At 41.3% G+C, this 22,488-nt stretch overlaps 1 protein-coding gene across 1 annotated transcript; it reads left to right on the top strand.

Moving 5' to 3' along the window:
* Positions 1-1,093: 1,093 nt before the first annotated feature.
* LOC130166427 (N-alpha-acetyltransferase 15, NatA auxiliary subunit) lies at positions 1,094-19,529 on the top strand. The gene is made up of 20 exons (XM_056372031.1): positions 1,094-1,283; positions 6,657-6,741; positions 6,832-6,936; positions 8,874-9,031; positions 9,701-9,835; positions 11,701-11,854; positions 12,257-12,376; positions 12,483-12,578; positions 12,824-12,930; positions 13,145-13,217; positions 13,419-13,588; positions 13,703-13,855; positions 14,809-14,937; positions 15,075-15,288; positions 15,453-15,646; positions 15,737-15,845; positions 15,940-16,038; positions 16,236-16,379; positions 16,802-16,899; positions 17,090-19,529. Exons 1-20 carry the CDS (start codon positions 1,230-1,232, stop codon positions 17,285-17,287), a joined length of 2,595 nt encoding a protein of 864 aa, XP_056228006.1. The 5' UTR covers positions 1,094-1,229; the 3' UTR covers positions 17,288-19,529.
* The last annotated feature ends 2,959 nt before the right edge of the window (positions 19,530-22,488 follow it).

Raw genomic sequence — 22,488 nt, 5'->3', positions numbered from 1 at the left:
TATTTTGGTTTTAGCTTAGATGATAATCTCATTTTGGAAATGGGCTCTGGGGCCCTACCAACAGATGTAAAGCTTTGTATCCAAGCTTTGTAAATATCTTGGTTACAACATGTACATACAACTGTTTAAATCTTGTGTCTGCTTTTCGGGTTTGCATAAAATGGTCTCAGAACTGTCCATATGTGGAAATATAGGATGTGAGTCGTGACCTTAATTAAAAGAGAGACATTCTGGTACTGTATAATAGATTAATTAACATGCCTGACAACAGACTTCTTTAAATCTTAATTGTTCAAATATAATTATGATTGTGCAAATTGACTTACAGAATTAGTCTAAATTTGCTTTACAATATATATTTTCAAACAAGTTGCCTTGCTGTGTTAGTTATAAATATTTTTTAATATCGGCTATTTGGAAACTATCCTTAAATTGATGAGAGCTCAAAGTCTGGTTGCACTCACTTAAGATCTGTGATTCTGCTGCAAACTGGACGCTTCCATTCAGTCTCGGGGATAGAAAGTTTATTATGTTTATGTGCGATCTGGATGAGGTTGAGAGTGAAATGCATTTTATTTTCTACTGTCCTTTTTACTAAGTTTTTCTGAAAATGTCTGAACTGAGCACCCCAGTCTGCCTCAGTGTAGATACAGTGCATGTTAAATATGTGACAGTTGACATTGCTGTTTTGTTAAATGTCTACCATCGACACATCAAAGCACCATATGTTTAATTTGTAACGTTTATATCTGATAAGCTTTTGACACGTGTATGCAGTGTAGTTGCTTCCTTTCCTTTTTGTCCTTATGCCCCTGACGGTAATGTAATTACTTAATTGTAAGCCTATGTGGACTAGGCACCTTAAGCTGTCTGAAACTTAACTTTCAAGCGAAGTAGGAGACACAGTGTATCTGGTAGATAAATTGAAATAAACATTCATATTTTTTAAGTCTTAAAACGTTGGTGGAGGACATCTCTAACTTCGTTAAAATTATAACGCATCCGTCGTTCTATTACGTCGGAATCTGCCGCCGCCATTTTGAAAGGTGTTGGAGCTTCCGTCCCCACGTGAGGAAGGAAGTGAGTGCGGAGAGAAAACGGAGCAATCGAGCGGAGCGGCTGAAGCAGGCGAGCCAGGGCCATCACTCAGCTCTACTCGTCTGGACTATCCGGGCTAACTTTAGCTACATGTGCTGAGGTCGAGGAGGAAACTGATCTCAACCGCAACAATGCCGACAGTTACTTTACCGCCGAAAGAGAACGCTCTCTTCAAGAGGATTCTGGTGAGTTGGTCGTTAAAGAGCTGCTTAACGACAGCTGCAGTTAATACGAACAAGTGACGAGCTGAAAGGTCCGTCGGCGTCTCGCGGAGTGTCAGTGTAGATCTCCGGTGTTAGCATTAGCTTCAGTTGGTTAGCAAAATGGCATCATTGAATGGGTTAACTAGCCCGGCCCTGATATGCGCTGTCACCGTAACGTGAAGCTAAAATGGTTGTTCGTGACTTGTGGTCATTCGGACACATGTTTACAAGGTGATTAAAACAAAGCACTCCAGAAAAAATAAACGTTGGTGCTGGTTTATGTAGCAGGGCTTAGCTAGTTAGTTGAGACAGGCCTCACCGCCTGTCAAACACAACAACCAATAACTTAGCAGTAATGCTAGTTCCCGCGATGGCTAACACGCTAGCCAGTGCAACAGTCGTGCATGGTGTGAAGTAGGCTTCTCAAGCTGCCATTATAGATGTTGCGGCATTTGTTTTGTTGTTAGTTGAATGCAAAATGGGTGTCTGTATCGGGTTGTAACTGCACGTTTATTTTATGCCAGACCTGGGCCATGTTAACCTGCCATCCGAGCTCAGCCCACTGGCTGGCCATTTGACGTTAGCTAATCGGCTAACGTTAGCCATCTAGATATTTTAGGTTAGCAGACTTTAGGTAATTGTCAGTATTAAGCCGTGTGAGAGACATTGGCCTGCATACATTACCATCACTGCACTGGGTTAGATTAGGTCAAACTGGTAGCGCATGTGTAAAGACTAGAGGAAATTAGTAGAGGACCGGTGTGATTGTGTCAGCAAATCTGTGTCTGCTTCAGGCCCGCTTTGCTCTGGCACCTACCAACCCACCCATCCATCCATCCATCCATCCATCCATCCATCCCTCTCTTCCGTGTTCTAGTCCTTGTGTCGCCACGCTGTTTGCTTTCCCTACACTGTTTTATGTGGGTCAGAGGAATGGTTGAACAGGTGCGGATTAAGTGTAGCTTTAATTTTTGCAGTGTGACAGTAGCTGAACTGTCTATGAACTCAGCGTAGCTTTTGCTGCACACAAATCTCCCTCCTCTGCTGCCATGCTTGCAGTTATCGATGTGTGTTGTTTAACATCTCTACATGGGCATCCAGCTCCGTACTTTCTAGGAACTGTGTGTATAACGTTGGCAGCGATCAGTTATTTGTCGCTCACCAGTTCAAATAAATACCACTTGTTTTGAAATTCGTTTCCAATGGTAGGGGCTTTGCAGGGAGTTGGTGCATGTTTATCAACATTTTGGCAGAGGACTGACATTCAGTGGCATGCACCGGATCTTGAAAAGTTGGACCTTGTATTTGCTGAATACCTCAGAGCAGGTATCCCTGAATTGTTGTTGGAAGGCACTGCTTAATGTGTTGGATTGAAATTGTGTTTTTCAGATCTCACATTAATTGTAGAATTTAATTTGTGCTTAAACAGTTAAATAACTTTGAATAATAGTTGAAATGAAGAATAACTTTCACCACCATACTTACTATACTTACCAAATCTGTTTATCTGTGGACTACACTGCTTTGTTTTGTTTGCGGAGCTGGTGATTGAACAGTCTTCTGGTAGTTTTATTGTCTGCACTAGCATCTTCATGATTTAGTATGCAGTTGGCATAAAATGCTAATGCTGATAAATATGATTTTAAACACTTATATTTAAATAAAAAATAGAGGTAAACTTTAGGTCTTGTTTACAGCTAATAAATCTGAAATGATTTTGTCTGGTGGAGATTGTTGTGTGAATAAAAGTATTGCCATCAACTTTTCTGCCGTAGGAATGTGATATGAGACTTCAAACAGTTTTCTCCCTGGCTGTAGTTGGGAGGTGACCACACCCCTCTTTATTTTTGCTTTCCCAGACTGGGTGCCCAAATGCATTATTAGAAGTTGGCAGTTTTCCAGCTTCTGGTTGGCAGTGGAATTGGATGCGTTTCCATTTTACTCATTTGGGGGGGCACTTTTCCTTACTGATAGCCTAACCTAAAGATGGACCCTGCATCAGTAATATCATTATAATAGCAATTTTCATCAACACTTTATTGCAGTCTTGTTTTAGCATGAAAACATCCCTACTGTTTATGAATTTGAAGGAGAATGCATAGCATTCTCCCCAAGTTGCATCAACAAATGTTACAAGTAAAGTAAAAAACACAACTCTGTTGTACACTTGAAAGTCATGTCGACATAAGAGAAAACTATTGCTGCCTGATAACTCTTCAGAATTGTACAATCCTGACCCAAAGGAGTGTAACTGGCTGTGTGTAGTGTCTTGATGTGATGAGCCTGGATGGATGTAATTCTTATAACTGTACTTCCAGGTATTTAATTTAATTTCACTGATACCTGTAGCAACACGTCCCCCATCAAAGGGTAGCCCCTTATGTTTTTGGCTAAGAGTTAATGCTGCTGGACAAGAGCATTACAGTGGAACTGAGTCTCACTGTTGAAATGGTTTGTCCAGGACTGTCTAGATGTATTATGGGTAGTGTTGGGGTTTCTGATAGCTTAAATATTTCTGACTAGGTGCTAAAAAGCTTGTGAACATGTGTACTTTGCTGAAACCCAACCATAACAATGTTTCCTGTCACTACCTTCCTTCCAACATGCCATGAATGTGGCATCAGTGCTTTGGAGCAAGCTTTGAAACATTTTCCCTAAATCTACTGTTTGCCCCTACGGCTCCTTGCAGTGAGCCCTGCAGCTCAGAGCCACCGCTCTGACACATTCTCTCTGTAACTCAGGGGGCTGAGTTATTTTGGGTGAGGTAGAGAACATGCTGGATAAGCACAGCTGCTGGTGTTAATGTTGCTAAATTTACATTAAATGTGCAGTACAGTATGTGTGACTGTGTAGTAGCATCAGTATTTTTGCATAATGCATGTGTGACTGTTTGAGCACTCATTTGTGGTTGACACTGCTGACAGCACATTGTCTATTGTTGTGATAAAAGTAAAGTGTGATACAATGATGAAGACTTTGGTTTGGTTACTGTCTAATACAACAATACAATAGTAGAGATGCAGTGATTGGAATTTCCTTGGACAGTTCAGTTTTTCTTTCTAAGAACTATAATTGACAGATACACTAATATTTTGTAACTTTTCTTTAATCAGCAATTCAATTGTATGTTCATAATAAAACATTGACTATTAACTATGAAATAACAAAGTGAAGGTCTCTCGCTCTCTCTCTGTCTCTCTCTCTCTCTTACCCAATAAGGGTAAAGAAAATCATGTGACTGCTTTCTGATGAGTAGTAAAGCGCTTCACTTTTTGGACCGGTCATAAATGATGAATTATTATTATTAATATTATTATTATTATTATTATTATTATTATTATTATTATTAATGATGGTCATTATCCAATGCACAGCAGCAGTGTAAGAGTCTGATTAAGTTTGTTGTTTTGAATGTTTTTGTGGTTGTTCTTCCACGGCTTACTTTGGCCTTACACGTGTTACAAATGGTGAGCTGCTTGTTCACTCACGGTGCAACCGGCGGCATGTTTGTGAGTGTGCGCATTGCTGTGTCTGTGTTGTTGTGAGCACGACCGTTGTGCGGCACATCAGTGGAAATGTGACCAGCACATAATTGGATACATGAAAGACTGATCAGCCAGTCATAGTCCATCAAGCTGAAAACCGACTGTGCATCTTTCTCTTTACCAGTCTACTTTTCCACACAGAAACATAATGCCAAAAAAAAAAAAAAGCAACATTACTCAAATAACCAGACATCATTTTCTAAGTGTTTTAAAAACTTGTGAATTATAGGTTATGTAACTGAATTTTTCCAAATGTTTTCAGCCCATACAGTTCTTGATCAGTGGTTTGACTGTTAATGCTAAATTAGACATATTTTACGGGGATGTGCTGCTTGATTTTAATAGGCTGGCATGGGTTAGGGGAGGTCTTATGCATTCTTGGCATTATTTCTCTAAATGTTATTGACAGTGCAGCCACAGATCATCCACTCCACTGTGAAATTCACTGGCTCATGTTAAATGCCATCTTTTCTCTGTGGGATTACCAGTGAAGAAAAAGCATAATTTCCAATGCAGCTGTTTTGTTTATTTTTCCATAGAAGGACAAGGATTTATTACTCAAGACTCAATGCAAAGCTGAGACCTTGTGCATGCTTTTCAGTATGTTGATTATAGAATAAATCAGGGTAATGGTGTACTGAGCTGGGCCAAATATTTTCACTAGTTCAGTAACAGGTTTGGGGTAGTAGGTTGTTATAGTTGCTTCTTGTTTTGATTCTGCATGTGGAGAGAAATTGGTGTCAGTAAAAAAAGATGCTGGTGACAAGGTTGTACCATTGATGTGGATATTGTGGCTGGCTGTGTGTATGCAAACCTCTTAATGTGTATCCATTAGCCCCCTACACCACTCAGCAGTTGGTCTTTTTATGCACCAGCATGCACGCTTTTGTTTCACATTGTCCTTTATATGTACAGTTCAGTTAGAGTGCAGTATGTAGATAAAGCTACTGACAGGACATGTTTCCTCTGTCCTCTAGCCCCATGTCTCAGCTAATGGTGTAATCCTTCACTTGGCTCAACAGTGAATTACTTGTAATTTCATAACTGACCTTGGCACCAGTCTGTGACGTTGACACCATCTTTTTTCACCATTAGTGAAGTCGGTGATGGGACAGCGAAGTGTCATCCGCCAGCTTAACTCGCTCTCTCACTCTCTACCTCTCTCTCCCCTGACAGTCAGTCATCAGCTTAAAAACAGAGGTGGCGTACTGTTTGTGCAAACCTAAATATAACTTGAGGGCAAAATGTTGGTAATCTCTGAAGGTAGTGTAATACTATGTGTGTCTTTATTAAAAAAAATCTTTCAACATTAAGCTCTGTTATGTACAAAAGTCTTTTTAAACGTTTATATAGGACCGTTCTTGAAATACCTTATGTTATAATGTTCCGTTGTTGTAATGTCATAGCTGGTCGTCTTACACCAACATTAACCTTCTCTGAATTTGTGACCACAACTTTTAAGTGTTCACTTACTCACAATTTGTTGTCCCTTGTTTTTTTAAGATCATTTAATTTCCATCCAAAAAGTATCATTCTTAGAAGGCACTTGGTTTACATATGCTTTAAGGCACTACCCTGTATTTCACTAGTGCACATCACAAAAAAAGGAATAAAAAGACAAATGTCCTTTTCACTGTTTTTGTTTACATCATGTGGAAGAATCAAATGGATCCTGGTAAACTGAGCTTGTTGTTATGAGCTGGGACAAGGCTGTGAGCTCCAGAGTGACTGTTACACTTCTTTTTTCTGTCTGAATTATGACTCGTTTTATCTTTGCCTAATGTGACTTGTCTTTCCTTCCTTTTGACAGCGATGTTACGAACACAAACAGTACAGAAACGGGCTCAAGTTCTGCAAACAAATCCTGTCCAACCCCAAGTTTGCAGAGCATGGAGGTAAGCAGCAGAAGTGTAGATGTATGGAAAATAGATCCTCTTCATTCAATGTGTCCCACACTGTCTTCTTTTGCCTTGTCTCTCTTTCAGAGACCCTGGCGATGAAGGGTTTGACCCTGAACTGTCTGGGGAAAAAGGAGGAGGCCTACGACCTGGTGAGAAGAGGCCTCCGCAACGACCTCAGGAGCCACGTCTGTATCCTTACATGGTTATTCCAGACACACTTTTTTACGTGCCGGTGAAGGAGATATGCTCTTGAGTTAAGTTGTTTTTTTCAGCAGTGTCTTTTGTAAAATGGGAGAACGTGTGTGTTTGATGCCACAGGACCTTGAGATGCCACACATTGTATAGAGGAGCTCTTGTCTCTGTGGAGCACAGTCAGCACATCCTCTCTCTCTCTATCTGTCTCTTTTTCTGCTTATGTCTCTCTCTCTCTCTCTCTCTCTCTCTCTCTCTCTCTCTCTGTCTCTTTTTCTGCTTCTGTCTCTCTCTCTCTCTCTCTCTCTCTCTCTCTCTCTCTCTCTCTCTCTCTCTCTCTCTCTCCCTCTCTCTCTTTTTCTGCTTCTGTCTCTCTCTGGCTTCCAGGCCACAGAGAAATCTGTGCCGTTTCCAGCAGATAAGTGCTATCTCAGCCTAAGCCCTGACTAAAGTCAACATATCTCTAAGCAGACACACTGCTATCGTTTCAGCTTCACCAGTCATTTGTTATCTTGAGTCTGGCAAAAACCTGTCCTGTTTATGTAGTGTGCATTCATGGAGATGTATGCTGATATATGAAGTGCGTTGTTTTAAAAAGCACAGACAAGAAAATTAATCAAACCTAGTCCAGCTGAATCACAGATGAAGCGTGAGGAGAACAGTTGTCAAAAACATGTGACTTTCTGACCATTAATGCTAGTGGACCACGATTTGATGGAATTCCATAAGAATCTTCCCCTCTTTTTGAAGTCAGTCATACTAATGTTTTTTTATACACAGTTGTAACACCAGAATCTACATGTTAATTTACATCTTTGGTCTCATCCCTGATTAGTTTTAATCATTGCTGACTTCAGTAAGCATCTGAAATCAACTCGGATTGCTAGGTCCACCAATTTGTATAATCAGAAGATGGGCGGGAGATTAATCTGCACCCACAGGTGCGATATAAGTCTATTGTTTGTCACTGTGCATTCGGTTATTGATTTCAAATTATAGCCATTTTTTCTGTGTAGGTATAATGCATTCCTGCTTCTCATTTTCTCTTGTTTGCCTTGCCCTGCTGCGATTTTCTGCCATGAATACTACAGGGGTTTAGTTCTTATACTACATAAGAGTCTTTTACTACACCCCTGGGGGTGTAGTATAAGAACTAAAATTTAAATTTACCCCTCTAATTTTGAAGTGGTAGCAGACTGAGTTTTAGTTTTAAAGTTCTATTAAGGAAGGATCATTATTGTTGATCTCAGAGAGGAAATGAATTCAGCATTAACTCCTACATGTTCAGTACTAGGGTTGGGTAGCTAAACCCGTTGCCAGTGTGGCACCAGTTCCTATACGACCAGTATCTATCGGACCAAATCAAAACGCAGATTTCGGTGCCACTTAAATGCCCGACCTGTCAATTAAAATATTTGTATTCTAGAACTGACGTTACAGACAGCAGAAGCATCACGTGCCATCGCTGGTCAACATTACTCTTGCTCGGATGGCAGCAGGTAGTCTTCTGTTAGCTAGTAGCTATCATAAGCATGGTTAAACTGCTTAAAGCAAAATGATCTAAACTGTAGCTGTATTTCACTCGAAAGGATACCAACACCGGGACAACAAATGTTTAAAAACAGTTGTGTCCATTGGACACAAATCTACTTCCCATAGCACGAGTGAGTTTTTGATCATCCTTTTGTACTTAAGTATAGGTTCAGGCACTGGTACCGTATTAAAAGTATCATTTTTTCCACCATTATCAGAAAAAGCCCAAACAATACCCAACCCTATTCAATACACAACCAACACTGAACACATGTTGACACAACTTTAAAGAAATAAAATCACACCCCAAACATTACGCCCCCTTTTGATATCAGTTTGGTAACATCAGGTGTTATGGACCGACTATGTGTGTATGTTCCTTAACTTCCCGTGTGTCCCAGGTTGGCACGTTTACGGTCTACTGCAGCGCTCGGATAAGAAGTATGATGAGGCCATCAAGTGTTACCGCAATGCTCTGAAGTGGGACAAGGACAACCTGCAGATCCTCCGAGACCTGTCCCTGCTTCAGATCCAGATGAGAGACCTGGAGGGCTACAGGGTGAGGAATGTCAGAGGGTTGATGGGTTGTATCTGGTTGCATAATAATTCTGCTTTTCATCAGCATAATGAAAGACAAAAAGAGTCAGGTTTTAGAAATATGGCAACTTTTCTTTTTAACACAAGAACAAAACGGGCTTCAACAATTTGTGGTGAAAGAACTTTCTTGAGAGCACACACTCCCATCTGTCGTTCTGGCTGGTCCAGGGCGCAGTATGGCGCTGATTTGGAGCGGACGCAGTGTATTAGCAGGCAGATATCAGGTTGCAGTCAGTCTTCACAATGTAGAACAGCTCTCTTGGGACACAGCCTGGGATTTAGATGCTTATTTAGTGCAAGGTATGAAATGGCAAGATGAAAGTCTGGTTGAAAGGATTAAAAATATGGATGGGAGAGGGAAAAGGGCGGGGCTCTGAGTCAGAGCGTATTAGGTGTTTTTTTTGTTTTGTATTGTTTTTTAAGTTCTCTCTGAGCCAGCTAGAAACATCCTGGTGTCAGAACCATGAATCAGCAAAATTGCTCTTCTCCACTTTGTGCTGCCAACCGTTGCCTCACTTTTTTTCCCCCTGTTCATCTCCTCAGCTACACATCTGAAGTTGAATCTTTTTTCACATCTTTGATGTTGAGCATGGCTAAATAGACCTTTTTTTGTTTTTTTCTTTTTCTATAGGAGACACGGTACCAGCTGTTGCAGCTGCGTCCCGCCCAGCGGGCTTCCTGGATTGGATACGCCATTGCTTATCACCTCCTGGAGGACTACGAGATGGCTGCGAAGATCATTGAGGAGTTTAGGAAAACACAACAGGTTGGACACAGTTAGACTTTAGCACTTGCAGAAAGTCTGTCCTTTTCAACCTTCTTAGAAAAGGTCAGATGTGGCGTCAGAATTGAGAAAATGCTTTAGCAAAGGGCCAAGAAGAGAGACCATGCAACACACTGCAGTGTAAGATGAGTGACAGAATTGTTGATATTTCTTGTCATGTAGTAGGTGTCTGACTTACTGACTGATGAATCAGAGTTGTAGTGTGTGCTTTGTGGCCAGTCTTCCTCTTAAAGAGTCTCAAATAAGGGTGTTGTCTCTGTCGCCTCCACATCGGTCACAGCCACAATACAGCTCTCTCTCCCTCGCTCCCTGGTGTGATCGTGATAAGACCAGTCTGCTTCCTGCTTTTGTACCAACTTAGTAATACAACAAGCTGGTGTGAAAAGACAAATGCGCATATATTCCAAGTATGATGCTGAGTTTCCTCAGAAGTAAAGATATAGAAGTCCACCCAGTGGCTTTATTTTTTACTGTTGCTTTGTCTTATACACATACACAATGGCAATTCAACGTTTTGGTCCTAATAAGCACCCTGGTCACTTATACCTAAAACTCACAACAGCAATCTGAAGAGGTCTGAACAAGTGACATTTTCATCTTCCTCTCAACTAGGGTTGTCACCATACCAGAAATCTGGCAGTTGGTACCAATACCAATAAAATTCCAAGATTGTTAATACCAAAGCAAAAACAGAAAACGGAGGCTACTCCGTATACACAGTAACATTCGCACATGTACCGTAGTTTAAATTGACTGATAAGGTGACGGACCCATGATGTGAAAATATTAATTTAAAAAGTATTATATTTCATTAGACTGAACAGTGGTGACAGTAGCCAACTAATGTTGTGAGCACCCAGCTCACGTTATGAGCTGTCACTAAACAAGCCAAGTCTGTGCAAACGTTTTGTGTGGAGTGTTGCTACAACAGATGTCAGCTGTTGCTATTCACAAACAATAACAGTAACATTTCAGAACATGAATAATTTAATGACATGTTAATGTAAAGTTAAAGCCGGGAAACTCACTCACCCTGAGTTCTGTGTACAGGTCTGGGTTCTGCCTTTGAAAAGCTTAGACAAGTTTGAGTTGTTTCCACCTGTGACACTGTTGCATATTGGTTTTTGGTAATCTATTACTTGTCTCTGATGGTCCACATCAAATACAGAATATCTCCATACACCATTCTTGCCTTTTTTTCCTTTTTTTTTTTCTTCCACAAGTTGCGGTGGACCCGTATCTGCTGCTATTCCACGTGTTGTTGTTCGTGTTTACTGTGCCTGCCTTCTTCTCTTTGAGTTTGATGTCAGACTACAACTCTTATAGGATTATTACACTGCTCTTGTCAGTCCTAGAAGAATCACATCTCAAGTACCTAGGACATTTACGGTGCCTTTGGTAGCACCGGTTCTGAAGAAAAACACATTTTCAGAATTTGGCATCAACCTGGTACCGAAGTATCGGTTCTCATGACAGCCCTTCTTTCAACATAACACAGGGATGACTTGAGCGCCTTCAGACTAATGTAAAGGCTGCAGCAGCACAACATGCAGAGAGAGATTAAATGCACATCCTCCCCTGAAATAAATGTATTATCTCAGTCTTCATTTTTTATGAAAAACAGCCCTCATACAGCTGCATTAATAATTTGACCAACGATATCCAACAAAACACTTTATATACAGCATGTGAGCTAACATGAATTGGTCTCAACTCACGTCATGTCATTCATTCTGTCGGATATTGTAAAACACAGCAGAATGAAACAGATGTGAAAATGTGCAGTGTTACATATTCCATGTCTGAAAAGGGCTTGACATCTCTCCCCCCTTGTGTTGTCTTACCAGACATCTCCCGACAAAGTTGACTACGAGTACAGCGAGCTGCTGCTGTACCAGAACCAGGTCCTGAGGGAGGCAGGCCTCTATAAGGAGGCGCTCGAGCATCTGTCCAACTATGAGAAGCAGATCTGTGACAAACTGGCAGTGGAGGAGACACGAGGTGGGTCACTGCTTCATACTCTTAATGCCACTCTGAAACCAGAGCCTGACTCACCAATTGAAAACAAGGAGTTTAACTTTGTTTTCAGACGGTGGGTTCAACATGGTAGTAATTACAAGTAATTACAGTTTAAAGGTTAGATATGATTAAGCACAAGGCGATGGCTTAGCTTTAGCTTTTTGTACACAGTGTGAGATATCTTTACCCTTTACTCTGTAGTTGCTCTGTACAAGCTGCATCGCACTAAGACGATGTTGATACTGGGGTGAGGTTGTTTTTTAATCGTCTGTATTTTTCAAGATTACAGTTGATTCATTTTAGGTTGAATCTGAGCAGCTTCTAACAAGTTGTACATTTAGCGTGGACTCAGACATTAGAGCTCCTCTTCTCATGCTTCTGTAGGAGAGTTGCTGTTGAAGCTCGAGCGTCTGGACGAAGCAACAGAAGTGTATCGTCGTCTGCAGGAGAGGAACCCAGAGAACTGGTCCTATTACCACGGCCTGGAGAATGCCCTAAAGCCAAGTATGACACTCTATTCTTTCTAGCATAATCTTCTCATCACTTACCATTGAAATATCTACACAAGCCACATCTGTCAACACTGTACTGACTTTTCTTGCCCTTTCAGGCAGTGTAGAGGAGAGACACAAGATCTATGAGGAAGCCTGGGAGAAGTTTCCCAAAGGACTGGTTCCTCGTCGGCTGCCCCTCAACTTCCTCTCTGGTGAGACCAATAATATATCTCCTCCCAGCTAAACTTAAAATCTCAGTCCATGTGGTCAGAATATAATACCAGACAAGTAGCTGTATTCATCCTTAATTGTTAAGGTCTTCATTCATTTGTGTTCATGATATTTGGACCTTCACTTTTTTTGTTTAATATTTTATTCCTCAATTTAAAAAAATCCTCTAATGAATATTCGTAAATATGTTATATAATCCCGTCTGTCTCACCCTGTTTGTCTGCAGGTGAGAAGTTCAGAGAGTGTCTTGACAGATATCTGAGGATGAACTTCAGTAAAGGCTGTCCGCCTGTCTTCACCACACTCAAATCACTGTACAACGACAAAGAAAAGGTGACAGCACTACTGCTAGAGATGTCTGCTGACTGATCCAAATCACAGTGACACTTTGTCCTCACTTCACTTAAAACCAGCTGACAGGATGCACTGAAGGAAGTGAGGTCAAACCGGAGGAAAGATACTACTGTGTTAGATTAGTTACTCTGAAATATTCCCTCACTTCCTGCTGCAGGTGAGATGATGAACTTTGTCCTCTCTTTTTTCGCAGGTGGCAATAATAGAGGAGTTGGTGGTCAGCTATGAAACCTCATTAAAAAGCTGTAGAATGTTCAGCCAGAATGGTGAGGAGAAAATTTGATTTATGATTCTGAATTCATTCATTCAATTCTTTTCAACCAATAATATTGAGTTGCTGCACACATGTAGTGTAATGTACATCTTTTAAATTCCTGAATTAATTATTATTATTAATTTAGCTGTTGCAGTCTTTTGTTTACAAGCCTCAAGGCATAAACCTACAAATCTGCTTTCTACTGTCACAGATGATGGAAAGGAGGAGCCACCGACCACGTTGCTCTGGGTGCAGTACTTCCTGGCACAGCACTACGATATGGTTGGCCAGCAGACACTGGCTTTAGAATATATCAACGCAGCCATTGAGAGCACGCCTACGCTCATTGAACTCTTCCTTATCAAAGCCAAGATTTACAAGGTACCATATCCTGCACATTTGTGTGTTTGTTTACTGTTCCATATGTAACTGAGGAGCATTTCTCAGTTGCCATCTTGTTTCATGATTGTTGTATTGACCTTTTCCCTCCTGTAGCATGCTGGGAACATCAGAGAGGCTGCTCAGTGGATGGATGAGGCCCAGGCTTTAGACACAGCTGACAGATTCATCAACTCCAAGTGTGCCAAGTACATGCTGAAGGCTGGCATGATCAAAGAGGCTGAGGAAATGTGCTCCAAGTTCACACGGGTGAGAGAACTACGTGTGGCTGTGCACACAAGTACACACTTGACAGCTGACAAGCTGAGGAAGACTTCTGAATACAAGTCATGGATGTATTTTTTGCTAAGTCCATTCATGAAGGAGTACAACCTTGGACCCATGGCCCTTAGAAGTATAAATAACTGAGGGTGGGATTTTTTCTTCACTGATTATTGACTTGTGGCTGATTCAGACAGGAATGCACACACAGAATGACACTGCAATAACAGCGCAACTCATTTATAATACATACTATCATGTTTCTGAGTTAATAATGTTAATGAGCAGAAGACCAGTAGATAGAAAGGGGTTGAGTGTTCAGGTACATGTAATGAGTGTTTTAAGTAACATAACTGATGTCTCTGTTTCTGTGTGGGGTTTTTTTTTTTTTTTTTTGCAAGAGGAGGAACCAGAGGCTGAGATGAGTAAAATAAAACACAAAACCAAGTTAATAAAATAAAATAAAAAAAAGCTGTATAGTAATGCTTTTTTTTTTTTTTTTTTTTTTTTAAACACATTGCCCTTGTAATATAAATGCCCACTAAACATAATCTGCTCTAGCTCAATGTACTACAAATGTTTTTCTTTTTTTAAAATACAGAAGATGTCAGTATTGGTCCTTAGTTCTGTTGTAAACATTGTGATATACAGCAAAAACCTGTTTCTTCCAAAAGCATCTATCATATTCTCCTCCTAAATCTCTGTTTAATTGTGACAACACAGACTTCTTGGTGCCTTTTAATGAAATAAGAAGCAAAAGAGTTCACATACAGGCTAAACCTAAACAAGCCTGGTCATGAGTGTCAGCATAATTCTAGATATAAATAATAATAAAAGCTTGGTAATAAATGTCAAAATAACTAGTTGACATCATCATTGACCAAGTCCTTGTCCGTCATTCACTTTGCTCATCAATATGTTTTTATTTTGTCTTTGTCCAGGAGGGAGCATCAGCAGTGGAGAATCTGAATGAGATGCAGTGCATGTGGTTCCAGACGGAGTGTGCACTCGCCTACAAGGGAATGAACAAGTTTGGGGAAGCCCTCAAGAAGTGCCACGAGATCGAAAGGGTGAGTACTTCCCGCCAAGGATTATACTCTGCAAAATTAACATGCTATGTTGGAACAAGACTCTTTTACCAGCTGCATGAAGTCTTTTTATGTATTCATCAGATATGTTATTTTTGACAACTTTCTTCTCCCACCAGCATTTTGTGGAGATCACAGACGATCAGTTTGATTTCCACACCTACTGCATGAGGAAGATGACGCTACGCTCTTACGTGGACCTACTGAAGCTGGAGGACGTGCTCCGGATGCATCCCTTCTACTATAAGGCTGCCATCACCGCCATCCAGATCTACCTGAGCCTCCACGACAATCCCCTGACTGACGACAGCAAGGAGCTGCAGGCTGACACTGGTGAGAGGACAGAGTCTGGACATGTCTTTGTGTAGAGAGTAAAGTCAGACGTGCATTCCTATTAACGCTACCAAGCTGTCGAATTAGTTTCTCAGTGTTTTTAAATGTTCTGCTGGACAAAGAAAAGGAGAAGATTAACACCACTAATCTCTTGTTTTCTGTAGCGAATCTCTCGGACAAAGAGCTGAAGAAGCTTAGGAACAAGCAGCGGAGAGCCCAGAAGAAGGCACAACTGGAGGAGGAGAAGAAGAACGCAGAGAAGGAGAAGCAGCTAAAGAACCAGAAGAAGAAGAAGGAGGATGATGATGAGGAGATCGGAGGGCCCAAAGAGGAGCTCGTTCCGGACAAACTGGTCAAGGTTAGTGTTAGATAGCTCAAGAGCTAAATCTGTTAAGTTCGTGTGGAAAGTTTCTTTATTTAAGTTCCTTTTTATTTGTGACTGTTACAGGTAGAAAATCCACTGGAAGAAGCCGTCAAGTTCCTGATGCCTCTCAAACACCTGGTCAAAGACAAAATTGACACACACCTGCTGGCTTTTGAGATCTACTTCAGGAAAGGTTGGAGCACAAACTCATTTTAATTTTCTGTGTTGATATTATGTCGCTTATCTTTCATTTCTCCTTTGCACACTTACACTATGTCTCCTTTCAGAAAAATACCTGTTGATGCTCCAATCAGTGAAGAGAGCGTTGGCCATTGACCCAGACCACCCATGGCTACACCAGTGTCTAGTACGCTTCTTTAAAGGAGGTAAGACAGGGGTTGATGAATAATACCACAATGCCACCAGATGTAGTAGATCTTTTTAAATTGTTGTTTTTTAACCTAACTTTTTCCTTTTTTTCCCCCTGTAAATCGCCATTCTCATCCTTGTCTTTTGTTTTTCTACACTCCTCCCTCCACCATTGTTTCCTTCTGTCTCATCCTCCTCTCCTCCCTCCTCTCAGTCTCGGAGAGCAAGGACCTGCCGGAGGTGGTCAGGACGGTGCTGAAGCAGGAGATCACCCGGCTGTTTGGAGACAGCAATGCTAAGAGCTTCAACCAGGCCTACCTCAGCAAGCACTCCAACTCCATACCACACCGACTGGCTGGTAGGCCTCTAACACACACACACGCGCGCGCGCACGCACGCACACACACACACGTACACACACATGCACGCTCTCACACAATGTTATTGAAAATTTCCTTTTCTAGTATAGAGGGTTGAGCTCTCTTCCTCCATGCCCATCAGCAAACCTTCGTACAACACTGAAATCCCTCGACCACAGTGTCACACCTACTCTACTTTGTTCAGAGGACACGTTTCACACATTTGCTTTCTTAAAATAATCTCTTACTTGCAGATACCAAAAAACGATGTAATTTCTTCAAGTCATATTCCTCCTCTTTAGTCGTAAAAATTTTGGATTTCACTCCTACACACACACACACACACACACACACACACACACACACACACACACACACACACACTTACTTGCCCTCAGACTTTCTTGTCTCCCTCCTGCAGCTGCGAAGATGATGGTGTATCTGGACTCACTGACAGAAACGAAGGCAGCGGAGCTGGCCACTGCACTAGATGAGTCACTCAACAACAGAGGCATACAGGTGTGTATTTATGGAGTTAGTCCTCTCTGTCTTTATGCTAAGCTAACCAGCTGTTGGCTTCAACAACCATCCCTGTAATGTAAAATGTATATGTTACTGTGAACGGGTCTGTGGACTGTGAAGAAAAACAACTCCCTATATGAAAATATTTTTTTTAAATTTAATTTCTATCCTGTTCCTTCCCCTTCAGATCTGTACGGAGGTCCTGGAGGGTCTTCGGAGCGGTGTCCTGGGCGACTGTAAAGACCGTGTGGAGCCGTATCGCGCCGAGTGTCACAAGCTTTACCCCTATACGTTAGCTTTCATGCCCCCTGGATATGAGGAGAACACCAAGATCGCCAATGGAGACGTTTCCACGGAAACGGAGGAGCTAGCCAATGAGATGTGAGCACGACAGAACAACAGCGGATGAGAAAAGGAATTGGGCCGAGCACGGAGCCTTGTGGTACGCCTGGCAGCCATTTTGTAGAGCCAAACACGGGAAGCAAAAATGGGTGTTTTGTTCTTTGGCTCATCTTAATTGGGTCTGACCTGGCATGGCTTGGCTCTCTCCCACATGGTGAAAATCAGGACTGTGTGTGTGTTGAGGGCATGTGTGTTTGAGTGTGTGTGTGAGTGCATGTGTGCAGTTGTGTATATTAGTGGGAAAGGGGGGGAAAAGAGGGAGATAACAGAACGGCCATTTTACTTTTTTAATCAAGCTGACAACCATGCTGAATATGAAAACAAACAATAGTTAATGGCAACCTGTTGGGATTAACTGTGACACGGACTGTCGGTTTCCTCAGATGATCAGTAACGGTAACAGCAACCACTCGAGTTTGACTCAGTGCTGCTTCGACACACGCCTGTCGCATACTGTGTTCCCTTATTTTAAAAGAAAAGCTAATTTAAATGAAAATAGGACACAACTGTCACTGGGGATGGGAGACTGAGCTGAGTGGATCTGATCCCTGACAGATCTGTAGGAAGCTGAGAAGGAAGAGTTATTGAGGACCTAAAGTAGAAACGGAGGACATCCAGTGACCACAGGTGTATCTGTGTCTGCTGTAACGCTCCAGTAGACCGCAGATCTACATGTGGCAGTGCAGTGGAGTGTGTGAGGAAGGCCCGATCTCTGCGGGGGCCACAGCCCAGAGAAAGTGGAGAAAGTGCCCTCACATGTGAACAGTTTGTTGGTCAGACTGTGCTTCCCTCATTGTTCCTGGTTCAACATGGGAATATGTAATCCTGTCTGTTTATAATGGAGCACCTTGTAGCACAGAATAAAGGTTGTGTGTTGTGCTCCGTTTCAAATACACTGCTACTCTTAACCTTTTTACATAGTTCTGAGAGAGTTGGATAGATCTAAGCAATACCATAGACACCTTTCTGTCCTTAATGGATCCATGAAACTCTTATTGATGGTGGTTACACTGAGCCTCCTGGCAGAGTCACTTGTGTTGCTGCTGCTGTCACTGTTCGAAATGGTTTTATCTGCATTAACACGGCGACTCTGACAGTCGAAGTGGAAACCAGCATCCAGTACATCTTACTTCAGAGAGCTCCTCTCTGCTAATACATATGGCTCCTCTAAAGGTCAGAGTTCAGCATCGAAGCCTGTTGCCCGACGATGACAGAAGTGAAAATGTTACAAAGCAACTAAAAACATCTGGAATTTATTTTACTTCTGTTCTCCCTTTTTTCCCAATAATTTCTTTTCTTACCCTTTTTCCTCTAATTTGGGATCTAATGTGAAAGATGAAATCTGAGATGGTGATGTATGATATCTCTGGAATTTTGTATTAAAACCAAATGAAAGAAAACAGCTGACTTCTTTGCATCTGTGTATGTGTAGCTGCTGTTCCCCTCACTGAGCTGCTGGTGTTGTGAAAGGGAGAGTTGGCATGGATCAGTTTAGACTCGTCACACACTTGGTCCTCAGATGTAGCCACTGTATATAAAATACATTGTTTATTAGTTAAAAGGTTTTGTATTTACAACCGACTCAAAGACAGAGCTGAATCGACGCAAGCTGAGTATTATTTTTCTCCAGTTTCATTCTAATATAAAAAATGCTAATGGTGATTCTTTCGTTACCCAAGATGCAAATGATTTTGATACTTTTTTTTTTCTCATAAATGGTCTGAAATTTTTGTACAACATATTCTAGGATGAAGACAAAGATCAGTTGTGTAACTGGCCTCCAGGGAACAAGTTTAGCACTTCACTTTGCTACCTGTTCTATTGTCCCCTCTGCACACACTAATTCATAACATGTTTATTTTTGAGGCCCAATTGTAAAGCTTATTTTTGTCATATTGCTAAGTACATGCATGGCCTGAAAATACAAAGTTCCTTTTAATATTTTGCTCTTTTTGTTGTTAGAATGACATCTACTGGCATGTTCAACAACAGAATTTGTATTGGACAGTTCCTTCTCTGTGTCCGACCGGGTCTGAGGACTGAGGTATAGTTGCAGGTTCTAGTGAACCAGAATTGTACCAAATACATCAAAGCACAGATTCAATCTGCTGTAGTCTGTTCAGACTGGGTCTCTGGGCTTCCCGCTGTGATGTTTTGTATCAACACTGGCATAGATCCCAAATGTTAATAAAAAAAATCCAGATGTGGATCATTGTTACAACAGATGTTCTTTGACTGACCATTCATTTGTGAGCAACTATTTTGTGAGAAACTATTATCAACATGTAGCTTTCATAAAAAGCTTGTGTGTTACCTTAAAGAGACACTAAACACACTTGTGTCAGCTAGACATGGTGGAAATTACATTGAGAGTCTTAAGAGACATAGAAGAGCGGTATCCACAGATACTGCAGACAGAAACATGACTGCAGAGGAAATCTACCAACAGGCGGCACCACCACCCTGCTCCTGTGGCTGCCCGGGTGAGGGTGACTGAGGGTGACGCTGTGGTCATGAATCTGGTTGTGGTGTGGGGTTGATCCAAAAGGATGATCTGTTGCAATCTACAGAGTTTAAACCAGCATGAAGGTGAGAAATCCCTGCTCCCTAATAATCCTAAAAACTCTCTCTGTCTAACAACAGCCACTAACGGGTAGAAAAATGAAAACACAGGTGTGAAACTACAACACGTGTATCAGAAAGAATATTCTCAGATTAATTTATTGTGTTTATCTGTCCAGAAACTGATTGGTGAACTCGCCAGTCTCAGACTCCACCTCCGTGCTGGCAAAGTTAGAGAAAGTCTGTGGCATCTCTCTCTCCTTTCGTTCACGCTGGTCAACGCTGTGGTAAGTTTACCAGCAGCTTGTGGTCGGACTCTACCTGCAACAGAAAGCATGTTGTTCCCTTAAGTCTCGCTGTGTCGTTGTTTACACCGGTGACGCTAAACCGCTGACTGTATAAACGATGGCAAATGCAGGGAATTTGAACAGGATACATGTCAGTGTTTCAGCATCTTCAGTTCATCTTCAGCCTCGAGGTGTTGTGGTGACGTCACGCTGACGGGCAACCATAACGTCACGTGATTTAAAGACAAGTTTCTGTGCACCGTCATGACAACGGCGCATGCGCATCCAGGGGGCAGTAAAGAGCACTCCACAGCTTCAAATCAAGAGATGTCAAAGAGTTGTTGAGCAGTAAACTGCAAAAGTCTGGAATAGCAGCGGAGTGATTAGGGTCATTTCTCACTATTAATGATGATTAATGAATCCGAGCCACCTGGGCTTCTAGTGTTCCTCTCTGTCATGTGTCTCTGTTATACAGAAATTACTTTGACATTTGGGTAACCCAACCCAAGCTAACCAAGAGGCTTTATGTGTATGTTGGTGTAGGCAATATATACTGTGTGCATTGGCTCTTACATGCACACATGATGGGAGCCTTTGAAAATTGCATGGCCATGATTCCTGCACCATGGTCATCCAGCCCACCCAGACGAAGGGTCACCACTCCTGCAGACAGTGGAGCGACCAACCTGTGGCTCAGAGCTCTGTAGGTTAACCAGGTTAGCTTTTCATTTCATTATGTTACTTACTCCTATGAGTAGCTGGTTATGGTTACTTCAGGTTCTAGGTTTGTGCAGTGAAATTAAATGTATGTATGTGACATTATTATTATTGCTTCTGTTTGATTTTAATACTACAGATCTTAGCCACTGCCTCACCTTTGTCTGCTCTCCTCCACACATTCACACAATAAAATGTACACCAACCAGTCTTGAAGTTGAAAACCAGAGACATGTCTCGTGAAAGAGGATGATGCATAAAAAATTACCTGATCAACCCCATAATCACATCAGAGAAATTAAAACATTGTCAAAATATCCACAAAAAGGATGTAAGAACTGACCTACCCTTGTGGCCTTGAACAGACCCCTCCAGCAGATATCAATGTAAAAGACCAGTAAATACTGTGAGATAGTGTTGTCTGCTGCAAATCCAATTAAAGACAAGCCAGAAGGTTTTAGGTCATGATAAGGCAAATAGAAATCCCTCTCGATTGTGATGCAAACCGATGCACTACTGTATGGGGCTAGAATGGTGATATTAAAATTTGGCATTGAAAACAAAACCTGAACTTAAAAAAGAAACAATGGCATTGAAACCTATATTGGAAAAAGGTGTATTGGCACTGAAAAAGGTTCCACTGAAAAATAAAGCACAGGTATTAAAAAAAACCCACAAGCTTACAATCTTATTATCTTATGATAATGATGTTTTTCAATGTCAAGCTTCAGAGTTTTTCTTCTTGTGTATTTTTTCAGTAACATTTTTTTCAATGCCAAGGATATGACCTGGAAAACAAAAACAAACTCAAACCTTCTGTCATTTTCTTGTTCATAGAAATTGTGTGAAGTGTGGATAACACACTTGAATACTTGGCTCCAGGCAGCAGTTGTAATATTCACATTAAGTACATTGTTATTGTATATTCAAAAACAGGTGCATGTTATGATGGAAACCGAGCTCCTCTTTGGTGGCACAGTGGTGTAGTGTAGTGACAGAATTGATTGTTTTTAAATGTTTCTGCCCTCTAGTGGTAAAATCATTTAATGCCCCCATAAGAAAGAAATCGACTCCTTTCTTCCCTTTTCTTCTCAGTAAGTGTAGAGAATTATGTAACGACTGCAGTCTCCTTAAAGCTGGAGAAATGTGATGTGATGTGAAGGATGTTTTAATGTTTCACAGAGTGACCTACATGCACCACCTTCAGTGGGTTTTTCCCTGTAAGAGGCTTTGTTCTGCTGGCTCAGGTTTAGCGTTGCATTGCATGACCATATAAGGATAATACCTTTTTTATCAGGAACATGTTATAAAGGATATCAAGAAGTCTTATTTAGCTCATGTTGCGTCATCCACAAAATGTAATAGGTCAGTGTCATTTCATAGAAATACAGAACGGTTCACCAGGCACTGTGTAATTGCAATCTTTTTTTCAATATCACATCCGAGTTTCCATAAATAAATAGGTATCTGTGTAAGCACTCACTCATCTCCCGTGTGCTAGTCTATTTTTAGTATCACCATACTACTTTTTGAAATACCTGCTAGTTTTCTGCTGTTCAGACTGGAGTGTAAAGACTTTCTGTCTTGCCTGTAAATGAACTTGTCCTTGTGGCTCTCT

This window comes from Seriola aureovittata, chromosome 3 (assembly GCF_021018895.1).
Source record: "Seriola aureovittata isolate HTS-2021-v1 ecotype China chromosome 3, ASM2101889v1, whole genome shotgun sequence".
In the NCBI taxonomy this organism is placed as follows: domain Eukaryota; kingdom Metazoa; phylum Chordata; class Actinopteri; order Carangiformes; family Carangidae; genus Seriola; species Seriola aureovittata.
The sequence above is the reverse complement of the archived record's forward strand: the minus strand, read 5'-3'. Positions and strand labels throughout refer to the sequence as shown.